The 22,173-nt window shown below is 36.3% G+C and overlaps 1 protein-coding gene across 1 annotated transcript in view; it reads left to right on the forward strand.

Annotated features, from left to right (window-relative positions):
• LOC139720422 (plexin-B1-like) overlaps positions 1 to 18,959 on the forward strand; it is a 55,804-nt gene extending 36,845 nt beyond the window's left edge. Inside the window, exon 27 of the mRNA XM_071631786.1 lies at positions 18,277 to 18,959. Coding sequence (XP_071487887.1) covers positions 18,277 to 18,327 — 51 coding nt within the window. The 3' untranslated portion in view covers positions 18,328 to 18,959. The remainder of the gene's footprint in view (positions 1 to 18,276) is intronic.
• Positions 18,960 to 22,173: the final 3,214 nt, after the last annotated feature.

The following is a 22,173-nucleotide window of genomic DNA, read 5'->3' on the forward strand; positions in this document are numbered from 1 at the left end:
AGTTCTTTCTCTAGCTTTGAACAGCCTCACAGGTTTTGTGCGTACAAAGAGAATCTGTAGACGATTTTAAATAGCAATTTCTCGGTGTATCCACTTGGTACTTACTAACATAAGTGGGGCATGGGTTGGTGCAAGTGGTCATATTGTTTTCATTCAGATGAGGTTTCGGTCGCTGTGAGGTGATGACATTTTGTCTTAGAACTAAACTTAAGTCTGTGAATTAAGTGCAGGTATAATGTAGGTTTTAAATGAGATGCTTTACCAGTCATCAATTCTGTCCAATCTGTTTAATCCTTCCTGTGCCAGGGACTTTGGACAGTATGTACAATGTTATGTTTTAGTTGACCGATGTTTTTTTTTTTTAGCCAAATGGCATATATGGTACACAGAAAGGGTTAAAAGGATACCGTCATAAGCAACCATGTGGCTGAGATCTTAAAGGGATGGTATAGTTTTGGTTGAGACCTAATTTTAGGTTTCTAACATTTTTTGGTGAGATAATGAGAAACCTCATATGAAATATGAAAGAGCATGTAATTCCATGAGAAATTCAACCTTTATTTGATGAAAATTGGTTTTGAAATGGCTGAGATACATGTATCCAAATCAGAGCAATTCTGATAAAGTGTGGGACCCACACTTTGTTATGATCGCTTTGTTTTATTTTGTTTTTTGGATGTTTCAGTCATACCATACACGATTTTCATTCAGTAAACTTTGAATTCCTCTTAAAATGGTATGCTCTGTACTATTTCATAAGTGTTTTCTTTGTATCTCGCAAAAAGTTAAAGCCCAATTCTTCTCTCCACCAATACTGTACCATCCCTTTAACATACAGGAAGTTTGCTCTAATGACAGACAATCATATTGCAGCGAAGTTGGTAAACATTGATAATTCTTGCTATTGCACTGTAAATGTGTAAATTTCTACAATCAGTGGCTCTTTTTAATTTCCATAATGATGTGCTTATGATGCTGCTGTGCTGGTGCCTGCCATACATTGAAAGCATCAAGCACTGTATCTATCACCCAACTACTAGTTTTGTAGTTTTTTTCAGCAATTCTTATGTACTTGGAAAAGAAATATCAACTGCAAGCCCTGAAAATGCATTTCAGTTGTGAAGTGGTAATGTTTTAGTCATGATGAAAAAAAAAAATAGTTGCGATTACTGCATACTTGAGTATTTTTGCTCAGTGCATGTCTGCTGTACAGTAACTCTGCATTGCACAGAGTGCACAAGTAAGCACAACACTAAAAATGTATCTCTACTTGATCTCTGCTTGTTGCACATGGGTGCGCAAGATCACAGCATTCATTTGCATGTAGCATATTGCCAGCATACAGACCTGACTGCCAGCAACGACATGTTTACACTTATGTGCGATAGGGAGAATTGTACTTGTTGCTGTTGATATGGCAACATTCTCAGCCAGGAAGCAACCAGGAAACCACTCAACACAGGGCGTGTGTGTGTTTTGTTTGTTTGTGTGTGTTAAAAAGAGGACATGTAGTCCATTTTTGCAGATGTACATTACATAAAGTCAGTGACTATGGATAGTTATATGCTTCTAGGCGTGAACATTTGTATATCAGTTTACAAGATTGCAACAGGTTTATGGGTTGAATGTGATACTAGAGGGACCTTTACTTTTAGATATAAGCATATGTGTAGCTTAAAGAACAAGGTCATAAAGTATTGTGAACACATAGATAAGGGAAAGTGATTTCTATATGATAAAAGAGGAAAAAAAATAGGGAGAGCTGGGATAGGATAGAAAGGGGGAAATGGGGGAGGAAGACTTACACAGTGTAGGACAGGTGTCAAGTTATAATCAAGGCTACAAGTGGTTTAGGATAACCTGTGAATACATTGTATATTGTATTCTCACAAGGCATACAAGTCAACAGTTTCATATCTCATCATATATCGCCAAAGTGACTTCCTAGTTTCCATGGAAATGGAGCTCTGAGGGATGTGTGGAATATATTAGATGACAATGCAGGTTGTCTTTTTTGGCCCTAAGGTGTTGTCATTTCTTTACAACTTTGACACTTAATGGACTCAGTTTCTTGTAAGCAGTGGGTGAAGTTATTGATAGGGTAACTGTAATTATTGCAGTAAGCAGTGGTTGAAGTTATTGATAGGGTAACTGTAATTATTGCAGTAAGCAGTGGTTGAAGTTATTGATAGGGTAACTGTAATTATTGCAGTAAGCGATGGGTGAAGTTATTGATAGGGTAACTGTAATTATTGGAGTAAGCAGTGGGTGAAGTTATTGATAGGGTAACTGTAATTATTGCAGTAAGCAGTGGGTGAAGTTATTGATAGGGTAACTGTAATTATTGCAGTAAGCAGTAGGTGAAGTTATTGATAGGGTAACTGCAATTATTGCAGTAAGCAGTAGGTGAAGTTATTGATAGGGTAACTGTAATTATTGCAGTAAGCAGCGGGTGAAGTTATTGATAGGGTAACTGTAATTATTGCAGCTCCTCGAAATCTCAAAGATCATTTTGAAGTGGGGCTCAGAAAGGTCATATAGAAAATTATGACCTTGTGACCTTTACAGGCATTAGCAGGCAATAGGCAAATACCAGTGTTTAAAGAGTACACTGTACATGCGTAAATGTTTTGGTTTACATTCAGTTGTCTGATGTTATCTACAGTATACAAAGGAAATCCTTGGACTCCGTACTGACACTGTAACAGGCAGTGCATGAAACACGTCGGGAAGAAAGCAATCGGTACCCTTTCCTTCTTCTAGGTGCTGTGTTTAGTTGTGAATACTTAATGATTATCAAACTAACCTGGTAGCTTGCTATTGACATCTATTGCTGTAGAAAAATAGAGATCTTGTACTGGAGTACATTCTGTTCTGGAAAACAGTCTTCCAATTCATGGGGAACAAAGCCAAATTCTAATGGAGTAAATAGGGACAGAAGTAAAGTTGACACATTGCTATATTTAGGGAATCAAAAAGTCCCAGTTTCAATCAGGGTGTTAAGACGAAAAAAAAAAAAAATATATATAAATATATATATATATATATATATATACTAAACGGTATAGCTTTACTGAAACGGTATACATATATATACGATGAATTTATATGTCTGAACAGTGACCATATTATGAAGCAATGTGTAATGAAACGATGGTCAGAGCATTGTTCTGAACTAAAACTCTATAACGAATCAGCATTCTATCATGTCCGTGTGCATTAAATTTGAATGCATGCCATGGCGACCATAGAATGGTAAAACTGGTGGGGGGGGGGGGGGGAGGGAGGGGTAGGCTTAATGTGAGCACACGCGAACGATGACCCTATACCTCTCACTAGCAGCAGCGTCATAACCATAACAATGCGCAGAGAGAAACGGCGCATTTATATGATGTTTTGCCAGAAAAGGCAAGATTAGTGTCTGAACTGTCTGTTGGCAATATAATTAGTTGTACGTTGTTCCTTTATTGAGTTTTGGTATAGACTGGTTTGCCTCTGAACAGGGGGTATATTTCCTTGTATTTCCTGGGTTACAAAATTCTTTAATGTTGACATGATGTAGCTGTCCCAAATGAGGAAAATATCTTAACTTGTCCAAGAAAAGTCCGAAGATATTTTCGCTGTTGATAAAGGAAGAAAACAAATATACTCTTTGAACTGTTTTGGTACCATTCATTGTTGTCTTGTGATTGTAGTGAGCCATTGTGTGTGGGCAAACAGTACAATTGTAATAATGTGTTTGAATGTGTAATCATGCAATATGTGTGTGTGTGTATGTGTGTGTGTGTGTGTGTATGTGTGTTTCAATAATGTTTCTTCACATTTATTTATATCTTCATTTATTCTGGTACTTCAACGTCCTTCAAGCTCTGTATGGTTTTTATGTAAAAGCCTTGGTGTTCGAGTTCTGCATGGTTGGTTGAAAAGCAATCACAAATGTGTAATTATATTGTATATATCATGATGAGCACCAAAAGCTAAGAATGATGTCATGTGTCAAATTTAAGATTTTAAAGTTAAAAAAGAATAGAAAAATAATGATACCCAGATTTCCTTGTGTAAAAGATCACTTGAAACTGAGAAAAATAGCGAGTATTTATATGAAACTACATGGAGATACAAGTGAAGTGTGATTGCTTCTCCATGCACAAAAATATTCTTTTGTGAGGGCCCTTTTGATATATTGGTTTCAAAACAAAGTCTGTATACAATTGCACAATATCATGAAACTAGAGATGAAGCTACTTTTAACTTGGCATGTGACTTGGGAATCCCTTGTTACTAGTATTTATTTTTTGGCCTCCTTTCCCCAGTGATGTCTATTGCACATTATGGGCAGATTGTGCACACATGAACAGTTCAACATGTACAGTCAGTCCGCAGCGTGTGCGATAATGAGGCACGAACGACAATTTTATTCAGAATCACGTTTACGCAGTTTGTGCCCTTGAGACTGACGAGATTTCGCGATACTTTGCGAGAGTTTTTGCAGAGGTCGTAACAACAGCTTTCATAGCTTTCGCAGTGCATTGTTTGACCCAGGATGGTTAGTTAAGTTATAGAGCTGATTATGCTCATTAATTTGATACCTAATTTCCCTACTTTTGATGTCAATATAGTAGTCCATTTTAGCATCAAAGTAAATGATTATTTTGCCAATGTTCAAGAAGCTTTTAGATCATAGTTTGATGTTTTGCTAGTTCCTGACTGGTATTGAAAATAGATCTCCGTAATTTCTTCGATTTCACAATCGTGAAACTTGAGCGAGTATGATCAATTAAAAAACGAAGAGGGGCACCATTTTTAAGCCCCCGTTCCACTATCACGATTTGGACCCCGATCTGTCCCGATCTAGCAGATCGGGAGAGAGCGGCAAAAGCGTACGGGGATCGGAAGCATCGTAGCAGCAGCGTGTGGAGGTCGGGGTTGGAGCGGGCAGTTTTTCAGATCGGGAAGAAATTTTGAACCGGTTCAAAATTTCTTCCCGATCTCCCCGATCAAAATTGGCATATTTTTAATCGTACGGCAAGCGGGGAGAGCGTAGTGACAGCGTGAACGCAGCGGGGAGAGCGTAATGACGGCGTAAACGCAGCGGGATGAGCGTAACAAGGTCTTTCTGAGCGTAGTAACATCGGCACAAGAACGGGAAGTAATTTTAGCTGTAATTTTCGAAGAAGAAGAAGAAGAGATGAAGAAAAAGAAGAGAAGAAAGCAGCGAAGCAGCTACCCAAAAGGCGAAGAAAGAGAGACTGCACGTGGTGCTGAAAGAGGAGGAAGAGGACATAGCAGAATTTTGAAGAATATGAAATCATCTACAACTGGAGGAAGACGGACTATAAAAGCAAGGACATCAAGAAAAATCCTTTGAAAAATCAGCACGTCTTTGTTTATACAATGCATTGCTGCAAAAGAACCGTGAGTTGAGGAGGCTCTTCAAGTTCAAGTTGATTTATTTCACTTCCAACAAACAAATAATAAAAAATACAAAGAAACGCTCATATACACAGACGTCATGAAATCAGTACCACAATGCGATGAACAGAATAACATTGTAAAAGAGATGCAGGCAAATTATCAACAGAGATACAAATAACAGTTACGTCACTGTGGTAAATGCATACAAAATATTGCTGGAAATGGAGGGGACTGCTAAAAAGCAGAGCTTGTAGTATTAGAATGCAGTCCCCTCATAGAGAAAAATATATAATTGCAAAAAACAACAACAACAAATTTCCCTAAGCGGTAGCAAAAAAAAAAAGACAGAGTAATACACACATACATGCACACATACGGACGCACATTAACAAACACATGGCGGCTCTCTTGTAAGGAAAAAATTGATGAGAGGATAGAAAGATATAGTAGTGAAGAAGGTAGTAAGTCCGAGGTGGACAAGGGGGGGGGGGGGGAGGAGGGGAGAGGAGAGGGAAATGGTGGGTCATAACCAGGGCACTGGAGGCACAGAAGCACGGGCTCGCTGATGAAGAAAGAGTAGTGAGAATAACGAAGCAACAACAACTTTGAAAATCAAAAGTAAAAAAAAGAAGAATGAATCGTCGAGGTCCACAGTATATTTCTTCGGTTCTGCATGCTAATAAGTTGACTGACTGCTGACCCACAGTCGAATCGGGGTACATCGGGGCACATCGGGCACTTTTCAGCTCTCTGAACGGGGTAACAGCGTGATAAGATCGTATAGATCGTTCAGAGCGTAGATACAGCGTGCATTGATCGGATAACATCGGCAACATCGCACTAACAGCGTAGCTACATCGTTCTAAAGCGTACCGGCAGCGGCAGAGATCGCAATGTCTAATTCCCGATCATCGTAGTAAGAGCGTAGCAAGCACTTGGTAGTCGTAACTGCAGCGTACTTAGAGCGTTCTAACATTGTACTGTGTCCAGATCGGCTCAGGTTTTACCCGATCCTTCCCGACCTGAGAAAATTGTCAAATCGTAGCGAGAACGGCATAGTGGAACGGGGGCTTTAAGGTTGTGAATTTTCCTGTTGAAAACAAGGCAAATTATGTTTTCTTACTGGAAGTGGGGTATAGTGAATGAACACGCGTGGAATGTGTTGTTGATACCCAGACAATGGTCGTGGACAATGGCCAGGATTGGAATGTTTCATGAGGAATTCCACTATCGCAGCTAGTCTTTGTTCATTCTGAAATGTGGTGTGTGCAAGCACATGGAAACATGTGCTTACTTCTTTCATGTGCATGCATTTTACCCTGTGTCAAGAATTCAGACTAGCAGTGCTCGGGGCAATCCACATGAATAATTGATTAAGCATTCATGTGCCTTGCAGCAGAGCTCGGGACAGGTGGCAGCCAGGTCCATTGTTCAGGGTCATTGTAAGTGCACACTCACATACACATCATTGGTTCCTGTGTAAAGTTCAAGTTTTGTATAGAGAGTGAAAATTCGATCACAATCTGGAACCTAACATTTAAAACTCACAGCATTGAGTCAGCAGCCAATGGATACTACGCAATGCGACACGCCGCGTCTTGCGACAGATTTCGACCAATCAGAGACGCGGAATTCCGGTGCGAATGCGAGGATAATCTTTTTAAACTCGACGCTAGACATGTCTCTGAATTTTGCTAGTTCCTGACCCGTATTGAAATGAAGATGGGAAAATGTGCCCTTATTGTGATACTATATACTTTAGCGGACATAGTCTTTACCATATTTTAGAGGGGCATGAAAGATTTCAGGTTAGTTTTTTGGTGTCAAACGTGAAGGAATATTTTTGAATACAATACCGAACTTCGAGAGGGATTTTGATATTCTATATTCTTCTTTTCCGTTTATTTTGATCATGAGCATATTTGCTTATGTTTTCTCTTTCAGTCGATACTAAAAGTGTCGAAAACTGACGAGAAATACTCGTTCTACACGGATTTATTCATGACCATGTATCTGCTCATTACGTATGCAAGCACCGCTCAGCCGTGCATACGACTTGAATAAATACGTGCGTTTTCGCTCGCGCTGCGGACTGACTGTGTATGAATAGAACAATGGTGGTGGTGGTGGGGGTCTGGGTGTAAGGTGTGTGTCCAGCTTGCTTTCCCTCATGTTCTAAAAATAGAACTTGTGTCATGGTATTTGCATTCACGCTGTCTGGCTTGAGTCAATGGAATGTTAAAATACTACAATGTATACTTGGTGTCGAGCAAAGTGCTTGCACTATATACATGCTGTTGATGGAGACTGTATTTAAACTTCTATTTGTGAGTGGTAGCATTTCTTCTCAGCAGTTCTCTTTCATTTGAAAAAAAAAATGGTAGTGTGGCTATTAAAAAGAGTCTTATAGGACTTTGATTAAATCCTTCCATAATGTAAATCATGCTGTACAATGTACATACCGTAGTACAGAGTTTTTGTCCAAAGTCCATACAACCTCCACAGCTAGTGGAAATTTGTGGGGCAGTTACAAGGAACTGTGTCTGGTGTTACATTCAGCGGTTGACTGTTACTTCAATATTGTCATTTCTGTGATATGAATCAAAAGGTCATTTCCTTGTTCCTGTGACCTTATAGGTAAAGCCAGAATGTTAATTCATCTATACACATGAAGAGAATGGAAATTTGATAACTCATCCACTACTATAGCCACACAGATTTAGTTCATGGACTTTGGCATTCATGCATATCCTTTCTTCGTTCATGTATACATGTTTTGATTACTTGTATGTTTGTGTATTTATACATTTTTTTTCATTGAATTGCAGATATTTTTTTTTTTCATTTATTTTTTTTTGAATTTGTTTATTTTTTATTGTAGATATGTAACAGCTGAACAGCTCAGCTCTGGAGCTTTGTAGCTTTTATTCACATACCCCCTCAGAGAGTATCTTTCTCATGAATATCAATGTTTCAAAGTGCATTGGCCACGCTTTTTTAATTTCTTGAGTGCATTGTTTGATTGCATTGAGGTTTTAGTCATTACTAGCTCTGTTGTGTTTCATATTGCTGCGTTTACACCATGTTCCTGGCAGCCACAGCAGTCCCATTTGCCCGAAACATGATGCGCCATGAGTAGATGGACACTCTCCTGTTATCCCCTCTTAGTATTCTAGTCTTGTTTGTTCCAGTCCTTGCTACAGTGAATATATAGCTATCAGATGCAGTTCTCATGGCATCTGGTCAGGCTAGACTATCAATATGTCCGTCATGGCCAGGAGTGGACTGCCTCCAAGTTTTGTTATGGCCTATTACGCGTACGTGCTGTCGTGTGTGGTTGCGTTAATTCCATTTTATCACTGCATACAAGGTTTCTCATTAGCACCTGGGCTGTGGCAAATCTTTGGACAGTTTAAAATTCTGACACAGCATCCAAGGCAAGCACGGCCTGTCACGTTTACCTGTCCTGTCTCACCGCATTGCCTCACATCCATCCCGTTTTGTTCATGGTGGCCTGAAATGTGACTGCCATGGCTGCCAGGAACGTGGTTTTAATGCAGTATACGAGTCAGTAGAGGGTGTGAGAGTTCAAGTAGACATGGACGAGGAGCTGGATGTTGCTTTCTTTTTAGATTTGATACCTTTAAGAAGTACACTGTAACCCTCCTTTGTTGGCCTTCTAATACATGTATCTGCTGGACATAGTTCATTGAAAATTCTAGTTGGTCTCAGAATTGCTTGGAGGTACTGCTCAGACTACAATTGCTGCCTGTACAAACTATTACTTCTCCCTCCTTTCATTATTTACCTTCCTCCCCCCCCCCCCCCAACAAAGGCTGAAAGGGGTATGTTGGAATCAGCATGTGATCAGGCAAGCGTTCAGTCTGTTTCAGATATTTGTGGATCCAACTACCAGTATCTTTAGTTTGCACATGATTAAAACAATATTTATTTGGCACACATGTTGAGCTCAATATGAAGTTGTGCATGACACCTTTTTCAGCAGTAATGGAAAGTGCATTGCCATGGTAGCAGAACATAATGATCCTCAAATTACATAAAATGCATCCTGGGTATTGATATTCTTCTGAAATGCGGCACACATAAGGACTGTGATATGTTGAGTAGGACATTTTTAAGGGTAGCATATTAAAGTGTTTTGCCATGTTAGCAGCGCATTATGGCACCAAAATGTTTCTTTTAGACCTCTTGTAACACCATTTTTTTAAACCTGCAAGGGAGATTCTGTGATTTACTTACAAATTGTTTTTGGTAAACATCACAAAACATTAAACATTCTTTATGACTGTGCATTATGTAAACACATAGCAAAGCTATAAAACCAAAGTAGAGATTGACATTTCTCAGGTATTCATGTAATGTTTTCAACGTTTTTACCAGTCCAGACTTGCCTTTTCAGATATTAATGATGTGTGTAGAGTCTACTTTAATAGAAAAAACAAGGTATGAGTACACAGATTCTAATCTTCTGTTTACAATGTAAGTAGGCATCATTATTGTACTGTGAGATGACTGTGAGTGATATGGGACATTATTTTTGTGGGCACTGTCACGTACATGCTATTAAATTACAATGTGTATTTTACAAATACCGTTTTTGGATAATTGTCAAACATAGGGGGTATTTACAGAATTTGAAGTGGTCATAACTCTCTTTGCCAAGTTTTCTTTGTTCCTTCCAATTTCTACCAGTCCTGTGTTTTTATACAGGAACTAGTTTCTAAAATTGGGGTGTAATTCTCCTGTTGTTATTTCCATGTAGAATCAAGCTCAGTGTGGTGAGCATTATTCTTACATCTACATGAAAGAATCTAGTTTGCATACGCTGTATACCTACATGTAATTCTGACCAATACAAACCAGAGAAAAGTTATGAATTTTCAGATTCAGTAATGTTCTGAACTGTTCATCTGGTTTTGAATGAAATTTTCACTGTGTGATGGGTATAAATGCTACTGTTTAAATAGTATAGTATAATTATGTTTATCAAAGTCAACATGGAATGGACTAAAGGTTCTTTGTTCATGACTAGCATTTATAGATTTTTGTAGGAGTTTATAAGCTCAAGTGAGAAAGCAATGCATGGGAAATGTTGTCTGCACACTCGCCAATCCACTAGAATAGCAGTGATGATTGAGGGAAAAAGTATCTCATGCATTGGTCAAATGAACACATAAACATCCATCAGCTTGGTAGGTATCGTTCAGTGCCAGAGCCTGGTATGCTAAGGGTTAAATGGGAAAACAATTTGCTATGGATATGGCGGTTGCATATTACAAGACCAGACTTGTTTTTCTTTACCAAGTACCGGGTTTTCTGTGGTTAAAAGCTTGTTGACTTTTAAATCATTGGGCCAGGAAGATGGAAGGCAAAGGAAAAAAGATAAAATAAGATTAGATTTAAAGTATAAGTGTGATTGATCCAATTCAGCTGCTCAGTGTGGTACTATAAAACTGGAATTTTATTGCAAGTAATTTTGATGAAGATTAATTTTCTGCATGTTTTTGATCAAGGAGAATCGAGATATAGATTACTATTTGATATAACGGGAAAAAATGTGTGCTTTTATTTTTTGTGCATTTCATGTTGCATAAAAATGCATGAAAATTTCCACTTTTGCAGTAAGTAAATATATAATGCATCAATTTTCTGTTGCAGTGGCAGGACATAAAGGTATTTTGCTTAAGCAAATTGTTGGACATGATATTTTGTGGACTAAGGCAAATCATATTGTTCGTAATGTGGTCATATCATACCATGTGAACTTATCTGCCAGATGGATATTGAAGACTTCTGTCTTGAGAACAAAAAAAGACAAGAAGCCTTGGTATGTTGCTGCCTGCACAATATACTGGTAAAGCTCATTCATTAGTTTGCCCTGAAAAAAGAACATGCTGTTTAAAAACCAATTTCGACAGTATAAATTTCAAAGAATTTCCGGGGGAGGGCTTACAACAGAAAAAAGCTCAATGTACCATTAACTGCCTGCGCTCAGCATATCACAAGAAAAATATACCATAGAAATTTTTACAAATCATTGAGGAAAACATACAGATCCGACTGAACTCTTTACTTCAACATTCTTATTCTTCAACCCAAAGCTATTCAAAGGCAATCACTCCCCCCCCCCCCCTCTTACTATACAAATGTAGCCTTGTGAAATCTTCATGTTGCCTTGTGCATAGGAAGTATCTGTTGTGGATAGGTTTTGAAGGTTGTAGTGAAGCATGAAGGATTTTGACCCTGGGCGGTACTGCACAGCACATTTTTAGGTTAGTGCGATAATACTGATTGTGCTCAATTAATGACCTTAGAATTATTGTTATTGTTTGCATTGGTGACAGACCTGGTATGCTTATTTCAGAGTGCATAACTTTGGTGCATATTGAACAACTTGTCATTGTACAATAGTTAACCCATCGAGGACGAGTCCCTAGTATACTCTCCTGAGGATACTCGGGCAGGTGTCTATGGGAAATGCATGTTGTAACAAAATCAGTCTGTCCTCAACGGGTTACTAATCTTTGCCAGAATACCACTGCATAATGCTATTTGAGAAATACTGTGCTAAGTTTGCATGGTGCTTCAATGCCAAAGGCAGACTAAAATATTGTGTTTGAATGACAAAAAAAAATCATAATAAATAAACCCTACTCTAGTTCTTGGATTAAGATGATGAAATATTGTTATCAAAATTTTTAGCATGATTTTTGTTTGACACTGCATATTTTTACCATAAGAGCTAACGTGATGATGAATAAGTTCTGGCTGTTTTAAATGTTATGCTCTGCAGTATACATTGTTGCATTGATCATTGATTGCGATCATTTTTACACGTACAACCGCTATTAAACAAAGCAACATGTTTCGTGATTAATAAATGAATTGGAATTGCAATTAAGCCCATATGGCTGACAGAACTTGAAATTATTCTATGATTACAAGTGTATTTTGTATTTGTGAGTTTCATAGAACAGATTTTTAAAGTATATTTCTTTTTCTGAAATTGGCAGTTTGGGATCATCAAAACTACAATACACTTGCTCTCAAATTGGCTAATTGTAAAATTCCTTGCTCACATTGTGCAGATTGAATGAACTAATAGCTAGTACTATCTGATTTGTTTGTAATACGGCCAACTCCCATTAGAATGGTGAAGATAATTGTGGCAAAACAAATAACGTATATAAAAGGTGTACATTGTAGATTTATGATTTGGGGACCTGAATTACACTTAATTACCTCCAAGGGAAAAAGTTATGTTTTCATCAACGTTTGTTTGTATGTTAGTGTGTCTGTGTGGCAAAATAACTCAAAAAGCTGATCATGGATTTGGATGAAACATACAACAAAGGTTAAGAATGACATGAGAAACAGCTGATTAAATTTGATGGTGATCCCGGAATTTTTATGGATTTTATTAAGGATTTGCGATATTTTGGCAGGTAGGGTCAAATGAACTTATTTGTGTATGAGTTTAAGCTGCACATCTTTGAGGTTTGCATATACATGCACTTGTAAAAGTGCATGCTTTTAATACAGTAGTATGATAGTATTTTGATCTTCTTGGTCATTGCACAGCATTGCTGAAATATACTTTAAAGAGCCTGAAAGGAAACTTCCTGGTATGGGTGGTTATGTGGCAATAAAGATGCAGATTTATGAGTCGTGTCCATAGGAGGAAAAGAGGGAGAATGAAAATAAATGAAATTTGCATATATATTCATTTGCAAAATTTTAATAAATCATCTTGAGGTTAATATCATGTGACTGAGTGCCAAGATCATTATGAGAGTAACTTGTCAGAATCATCAAGAGACTTGCAAACATGACTAGATTGAGCGGTCAGGAGATATAGGCAAACAGGAGGTTATTCTTAGTTCAGGATCAGGAAGAAATGACTTTCAGATTCTCAGTATTTGAGAATACGAGACTTTGCTGTGCAGATTGTGTCAACAGGAAGAATAAAAGGATCAGAAAAAAAAATGAAGGGTGGATATTGGGGATTTTTATTTGTCAACAACAGACAGGTATGCCATTGATATGAACCTTACAATTAAAAAAAGTGAAATATAGACATAAAGTGCTGATTGTAAGAACTACACTGTAAAGTGTAGAACCAAATGCTGTGAAGATTAAATAACTTGTATGAATATTATGCAAGGTACATGTGTGTTTTAATGCATTTGCTAAGCTATGACATCTCTTAGTGAATGTTCTTCAATGATAAAAAGGATTATCCATGTTTGCAACTACACTCTTCATTTCTAATCTATTAATCAAATGACATGATTTGTAATAAAAAAAGGTATGCTATGATTTTGAAGCTGCAAACACACTTTACTGACAAATCTGTGAAGCATAACTTCTCATGATGAGTACTGTATGCTGTATACTTCGTGAGTCTAAATTTTTGCGAATCGGCACTTCCCGACATTTTTGCAAGTGGTTAAATTCGCAATCAGGGAGTCCTGTACGTACTGAACTGAGAAATGCGTGTACGTCACATTCATATTGGCTTTAGAGTCAATATTTTTGTGTGTTTTGAATTTCACAAATAGCAGCTGACTCGCAAAATATTTGGTCAGTATTCCAAAATGTCCTTTATTTACCTTCTAAAAGGTAGCTGAGTCTACTTCATGAAGTAAATGTGAACATGGAAACATGATTTTAAAGGGAACGCAAACCCAAAATGCAATGTGGATTGAGTGAAAGCAGCAACATTAGTAGAACACATCAGTGAAAGTTTTGAGGAAAATTGGACAATCGATGCAAAAGTTATGAATCTTTAAAGTTTTGCTGTTGGAACCACTGGATGAGGAGACTACTAGAGGTTATAACGTATGAGTGGACAACAATACAAAGAAAATATAAAGATAATTCAACAAAAATTCACTTTTCTAGCATTATGAAACAGCACTTGACTAACCGTTTTCAGAAAGCAGGGGGAATGATTGCTACCCTTAACATATGCCAGCATCAAGTTGGTGAAATTTGTAAATTTCATGAAAAATAGATTTTTGTGGAATTTTCCTTATATTTTCTTTATATTGTTGTCCACTCATACGTCATAACCTCTTGTAGTCTCCTCATCCAGCGGTTCCAACACCAAAACTTTAAAAATTCATAACTTTTGCATCGATTGTCCGATTTTCCTCAAACTGTTACTGATATGTTCTACTAATGTTGCTGCTTTCATTCAATCCACATTGCATTTTTGGTTTGCGTTCCCTTTAAATGTTGCCCAGATTTCAACACCTTGGCCATTACTTTCAGCCACTGATTGAGCCCTACACATTACCTGCAAAATCCTTCTTACAGTAAGTTGAAAAGGCACCCATATTCAGGGCCATTACTCTGCCATACAGTATGTCCCAAAAAAAATTACAACAGGGCCCTTCGCAATGATATCTTTAAAAATAGTGAATCAATCTAAATACAAATTCAGGGTATGAAACTATAACTCATTGCCCATATCTTACAGAAAACCCCACTCGATTTGCTGTAGTGGTCAAAGAGAAATGCGGAATTTTGTACAGGATGTCGGGAATCTCTTCTGTCCAAGTTCCTGTCTATTATTCACACACAAGATCATCGAAATGCTAATCTCGTAAGGATCCGATTCATGACATGCTTTACAACAATCCACATTTCTCTGTAACCGCTTAACCAAATCGAATGGGGATTGCTGCAAAATAGAGCTAAAATGTTATATTTTAAGACCCTGAAGTAGCATTTAAAAAATTTAATCATATTGGCCGTTATCAATGCGAAAATCTGATTTTAATTTTTTTGGGGACATGCTGCAGTAAGTTGCCCCAAAAGTTACAATCAGCTTTTCGAGTTGATAACACCCAATATGATCAACCTGTCTAAGTGCTACTTCAGGGTCTTAAAACATAACATCTTAGCTCTATTTTGCAGAAAATCCCATTCAATTTGGTGAAGCGGTCACAGAGAAATGTGGATTGTTGTAAAGCATGTCATGAGTCTGATTCTTCCAATTTTAGCAATTCAATGCTCTTGTGTGTGAATAATAGACAGAATTTGGACAGAAGAGATTCCCGACATCCTCTACAAAATTCCTCGTTTCTCTTTGACCACTGAAGCAAATCGAATGGGGTTCTCTGTAAGATGTGGGCAATGACTTATAGTTTCATACCCTGAATTTGTATTTAGATTGATTCACTATTTTGAAAGATATCATTGCGGAGGGCCCCGTTGTAATTTTTTTTGGGACATACTGTACAATGATTATGAATGCATGTCTGAATACCAACAATGATTAGCTGCTGCCCACTGTGTTTGGATAGTTGAATGTTGCAAAACACTCAAAGCAGGCAGTTCATTTGTTCTCTTTGTTTCACACACACACACACACACACACCAATACCACAAGACAGGAGAAAATCGATCATAGACCCCAAACAACATCAACATCAACAACAGTAGAAAGCTTATCTTGCCCATTCCAAAGTTCAGAATGGATATCAGCTATTGATAATCCAGTTTGTAGCATGCATACCTTGTCTGAACAGGATTTGTTTGAATTACTACATTGTCTGGCTCTGCTCTTTGTTTTTTTAGGGGATTTCCCTTTAACTGTATGGTCCTGTCCTTGTGCAGCACTCTAAATTGATTTACTTGTAAGCTGCTGCTACGCTTAGTGCCCTAAGCTGTACAAGCTGACAGTAAGGTTGGATTTATTTTTATGTACTTTAATATATTGTATGATATCTAGTCTGCAGCATACTTCCTCAAATTTAGCTAGACAGTTTGAATGAAAAAATTGCATGACGCACCCTGTCAAAACTGAATGTGTGACTGTCCAGCTGGAATGCTAATCTCAACACAATCAGGCATGGAAAACTGGTATGATTAATACAGAGAGCACATGACTGATTACAAAACTTCTCTTTGCATTGAATAGGATACAGATGGTTGTGAATCAACAGACTGTAGAAAATTCAATTTTAAACAGAAATACTGAATTATATGTCTGGTTATATACACTTATAGGTTGTACAACTGTAGGTTATAGTAGGTTGAGTGTTTTAGTATACTTTCAGAATTTCTTGTATCATCTGAACATGGATAAAATCTTTACACCTCTGGCAGCTAACATCTTTACACCCCTAAAAGCCGGCAGACTCTGTGTGTCTGCATGTCAATAAAACATGATCATGTGGCACATTGTTATTCATACCAATATGCATCCATATCAGCTTTAGAAAATGCCTTTGATATCGGGCTCAGAACTTTGCTGTAGATACCTGTAGCCATTGATCAGGATACTGTAATTTGTATTCTCCACAGGTGAATGATATTTAAACCAAATAGTGCATGAAGTTCATTGTAATTTCATCAAGCAATACATGCAGCATGTAAAATTATAGAAATGGTATGGTTCACACCACTTGACTCTTTCTCTTTATCGCTGTTTATTCCAGTCTTTTTTTTTTCAAGTAGACAATATCTTAGTGGTGCAAATTAATAGGTGTTGTGTTTTGCAGTAATCGCTTTAGTGCTGAATAGCTCCAATGAACCAATGTGAATAGCATCAGAGTGTTTTTTTTTGATCGATGACTTCCTCTTATATTTGAATAGGATTTCTCTTACTTCAAACGAGTCACGAACAGTAATGTGCATTATACGTATAGCCTGAGGGTAATTGTTGAAACAGAGAATGTGTCTGCAAGCAGTGAGGTAAATGTTATGCTGGAATTTGATGAAGTTATAGAACGAAGATGTGATACCCCTCTGTTTATTGTTTTTTTTTTTTTCTCCAGTTTTTGTTGTGCATTTTTTGTGCCTTGATCTGTTTGCGTAGAATGACTAGTCACTTGCAATGTCTACAATGTACTTGTAACATTAAAAAAAAAGAATCCTGATTAAGTACTGCAAATCAAATTTGCGAAGTGTTACTCAACTCATGTACAGCGACAAAAATCTTCCTTGTAATATCTGGCTTGTTTCTAAAAATATTCAATTAGCAGGATATGCATTCTAATATTTAATTTCATGGTTGACTTCCCTCTTCATTCAGTGAAAATCCACTGGTTATGTGGGCGTAATCAATTCTTGGAAGAATGAAATGTGGAATTGAATATACTTCGTTTTTGTCATTCTCCCCATAAATTTACATAAAAGAATGCTAAAGCATTTCAGATCCTTGATTTGGAGGGGTGGATACATATTTCATTTGCTTGGAATGTTGTTTTGCTTTCCATTGCACTAATCTTGCATTTGTTTGTTCTGATTAAAATCTCAATTCCTCACCATATTATGCTAAATTGGACTAAAATTAAAAACAAAAATACCAGGCCAACAAAATGTTAGATGTTTTATGAAAGCTTGAAATATTATGGATTGTTCAGGTTTCACATGTGTTCACAGACACAGTGAAGCATTATTGGTTGTAACCATTATGCCAAGTGGCTTTTGAATGAGTGATGATGTAACCAACATGCAGCTCTCCAGTTGGTTTATGTAAAACTACACCACACAATTCATGCTGTTTGTCATTGACATAGCAACTACACAATCCTTTTTAATCCTGAAAATCATTGAGAAGTCATTGTTATACAACAAAGTATGTATGTGAAATACTTGTTTTTCTCTTTGATTTTATGGCAAACAGAAATTTAGTGACAACAATATGCAGGGTAATGTGAAACTGGTCATGCCACTAAGTTGTTACACAATTGGATCATTATTTTGTTACTTTTTGAAAACATGAACATTGTTGACATGTTTCCCACATTGTGTATTAGCATACATTTTCCCCATAACACTTTCTTTGAGTTATTTCTGTGGCTTTTTTTTGTGTGTGTCTTTCAGCTTGAACCTGTGACGAGTCTTCTAGTGGAGGAAAGGCCATATGAGCTGTGAAACTGGAAAGGGAGATGAGGAAAAGCAGCTGAGTAGACTGATAGTTTCCAGCCATGGTGACAACATTAAGTGACATAATACTGTGGCTGACAAAAGAAAAGTCAAGAAAATTAGAATAACTTAAGCATCTCATTGCTTTGCGGTCATGATTATGATTGACTTTAATACAGCATGATAGTTCATTATAACTGCCTCACACATTCAGCTATTGTAAATGTGCAACTGGCATATCTTGCATTTTTGTAATTTAATGGCAGTGACCTTTGGTTATATTTGATATCATTTGATTGCTCTGGCGCTGGCCCAAGTAGGCCCATCATTATTCTTTTATATTGGTCTTCTATCTGTTTGTGGGTTTCAAATCTTGTTCATGCAGGGACTCAAATACAAAAGTACTAGGGACATTCATGTTTTCATCAATATAACTGAGGTATAGTTTGATGGGTAAATGATGTGATAAGTTTTTTTTTTTTTTTTTAAACCAACAAAAGTCCAGCAAATAGCACATTCACTTTGAAAGATTTCATTGTTTACATACTGACAGCTATCAAGCAGAATCTGGGTAGAGTGCAATTTTCTTCCACAGATTGACTCAGATACACATTTTGGATAAAATAATATAGAATAGAATAAGAAAGCAAACTATAGTTGAACATTATGATATATAGGCTGTACACTTTTATTTTATATATTTTCATGAATTAGCAATTTAAATCCCAACAGTTGTGACATTAGGTGAAATCTTCATCTCACAAGTCACATATTGAATTGCATTGCAGGTCTTACCTTCATTCCCCCCTTTTTTTTAAATGAAAGGATGGAATGGTATTCTGTATCCTTCACAACAAATGATTGAAGTGTTATGATAACCTAGCGATTCATGATTTTTTTTTTTTTTTGGGGGGGGGGGTAGGGGCTTGAGAAGCAGAATCAGTGAATAGAAACAAAATAATTTTGTACACTAACCACAGAAACTCTGAGACAATATCATCATCACCTCATGTGATTTGCATTACCGTGGTTCCAAGCTGCAACTTTGTACATGCGTACATCCAAATTTTATGAAAATGTGAAATTTCAAACTTTCTTGTATAAAGTCAGATCAGACTCCTATCACTCTGTATATTTTAATCCATACAAACATGAACAAATTCAATTTCAGCCTGAATTGACCTTGCACTTAGATTTGTAACATCAAACTTCATCAAACCACCTAAGAAAATCAGTTGCAGATAAACAGTTCAGAAATACTGACATAGTCTCTCCCCCCCCCCCCCACCACACTTGAAAATGTGTGAAATATACGTAGCTTGGTATGTGAAGGTACACTTACATATTGGACAAGAATAAATAAGACACTAGTACTATTGCGGAATTTTCTTTTTTTTGTGAATAGATATACTGAAGTAAGTTAGAATTATTGTAATGAATGCAATTGATTAGAAAAGAAAAAGAAAAAAAAAAGGAAAGAGAATGACGACTGTTGACTTTCCACCATTATATTTCTGCCTGTAGCATACCATATTGTGTATGTTGTAGCTTATTTGTGCAGTCATGTCATGCAGACAAAGGAACATAGTTTACATTACTTTTTTCATTAGTCAAAGGGATGGAATTGTATTTGCTCAGGTGAGGATTTAGATTTTAACTTTTTTGTGAGATGCCTATAAACCACTCTGTTAGAGGTTAAAGATGATACAATTGTAAAAGGAATTTGAAGTCTAATCGATGAAAATCGGTTTTGAAATGGCTGAGATATCACAAAAAGAAGAAGAGAGTAAATCAGAGCAATTCTAATAAAAGATGGGAAGGAAAGAGTAAAACAAAGTGATTCTAATAAAAGATGGGAAGAAAAGAGTAAAACAAAGCGATTCTAATAAAAGGTGGGTCATACCTTATATTAGGATTGCTTTGTTTTGGGTATCTCAGCCATTTCAAAAATCAATTTTCATCAAGTATACTTTGAATTCCTCTTAGAATTATATGCTTTTTCATATTTCATTTTAAGTTTCTCCTTATCTCACAACAAAAAGTTGGACCCCAAATCCCCATTTCAACCAAAACTGTACATCCCTGAACATGATTTTATGAAGATCATTATAGAAATGACTGATGCTTCCTTTGTACACCTGTAAGTTTAATAGAAATTCCATGTTAAACATCTAAACATTCCGTGCTAATAATACTGTTACCATGACAGGGCAGCAATTTATTGAAATTATTTTGTTAGTTTTCAGTGCTATTATGACTATCAAAGGTATTGTTTACCATTGGGAGCAGAGATTTAAAAAAACATTCAAGTCATCAAATTTGATACATATATGTAGGTCAATTGCATCACAAAACATCCTACCATGATATGAAATTTCTTAATGAAGTCTAAACTTTAATGAGATACCACTATTTTTCTTAATAAACCCTAACTGTAGTTGATTATAGAAACAATATTTATTATAACTGTTGTTGAAATTTGTATATTTAACAATACTTAACAATAACCATACTGAATGACATTTTTACATTACCTGGTAGTTGTTTCTGTCCCTAAGTCACATTTAGAAGTATTTTGAAGCACTATAGCTGGGTTTTTGTTTCATCTGGATATGGTATATTATGCCTTTAATATTATTACGATTCCTAAATTCTTAAATTTTGTATAGCAAATCCTAAAGGCTCTCTGTTCATTTTATTCATTTTAAACTTGTCATAGTGTGATCCTTTCATGTGAGGGGAACATATTCAGAATACTTCTCTGTACTATTAACTGCACTATGCAACCAAAGTAAAATTAATTTTGAAATACATTGCACCACTTTTGTATGAGTTTTATTCTAATGCAATTGTCATCTTAAATATGCTTGATTTTTATTGTAGGTAAATTTGGTAAAATATGTGTATTCATTGAATTGTTTTTTTTAAACATTTAATCTAGTGATGGTACAAAATGTATAGATATATACAATGCAAGAGATGAGTTTTGAAGGTGGATGTTGAAAACAGGCAGGCCCTTGTTACCATGATAATATGAACTCATATTAGAGAATAAATGATACCATGTCGAAGAAAGTTTGTATTTGTGGTCATCAATATGAGATCAAAAGGTCGAGTGATTGCTGACTTGTGGGTGATTTGTGTGATAGTGTATTATCATGTAAGATTAAGCTACAAAATAGCCCTTTGTTTTAAAAGACATACCTCAGGAGAGACAATCTGATAAGTATTTTGAAGTTATGATTACATGAATTCCTAAAGTCCTGTTACAACAGACCAAAAGTTGTGACACAATTTTTCATAGAATTTGATTTGTGTTTTCATACACAGGTGGTTTGACAATCAATAATGACCTATTTTGACAAAAAAAAATAAGAATAATAAATTATGATTTCTTATTTTCCCCAGTGTCACATCGTAAAAAGAAAACATACACTCTTCTTATTAGCGAAGTAATGAAATGCATGCCAAGTAATTGTATGAGTGAAAAAATAAGTCTTTACAGAATGATATGACAGCCACGTGTCTGAGATGATTACCTTGACCAGTTCCCTACAAGATTGTGAAACCTCCAGACTTTATATAGTACCCATGAGGTTCCAATAATGCATTTAGTAAATATGATTCATACATTCACCTAAATAATTTTGTTTTAATGTTTTTAACTTTTGACATTTACTTCATTTATTACCTGGGAAAAGTCTTAATTCTATTCATTCCATTTAATTTTTCCATGGCCAGAAGTTTCCTTGAATGAAATACATTACTATGTATCTGGGGATAGATTTCACATATTTTTGTCTCTTTTTTTAAATCTTCAATCTTTCTATCTCTACCTATCTATCTATCTATCTA

Source organism: Diadema antillarum, unplaced genomic scaffold (genome assembly GCF_040938485.1).
Source record: "Diadema antillarum isolate AM-2024a unplaced genomic scaffold, OU_Dant_1.0 scf00000011, whole genome shotgun sequence".
Lineage (NCBI taxonomy): Eukaryota > Metazoa > Echinodermata > Echinoidea > Diadematoida > Diadematidae > Diadema > Diadema antillarum.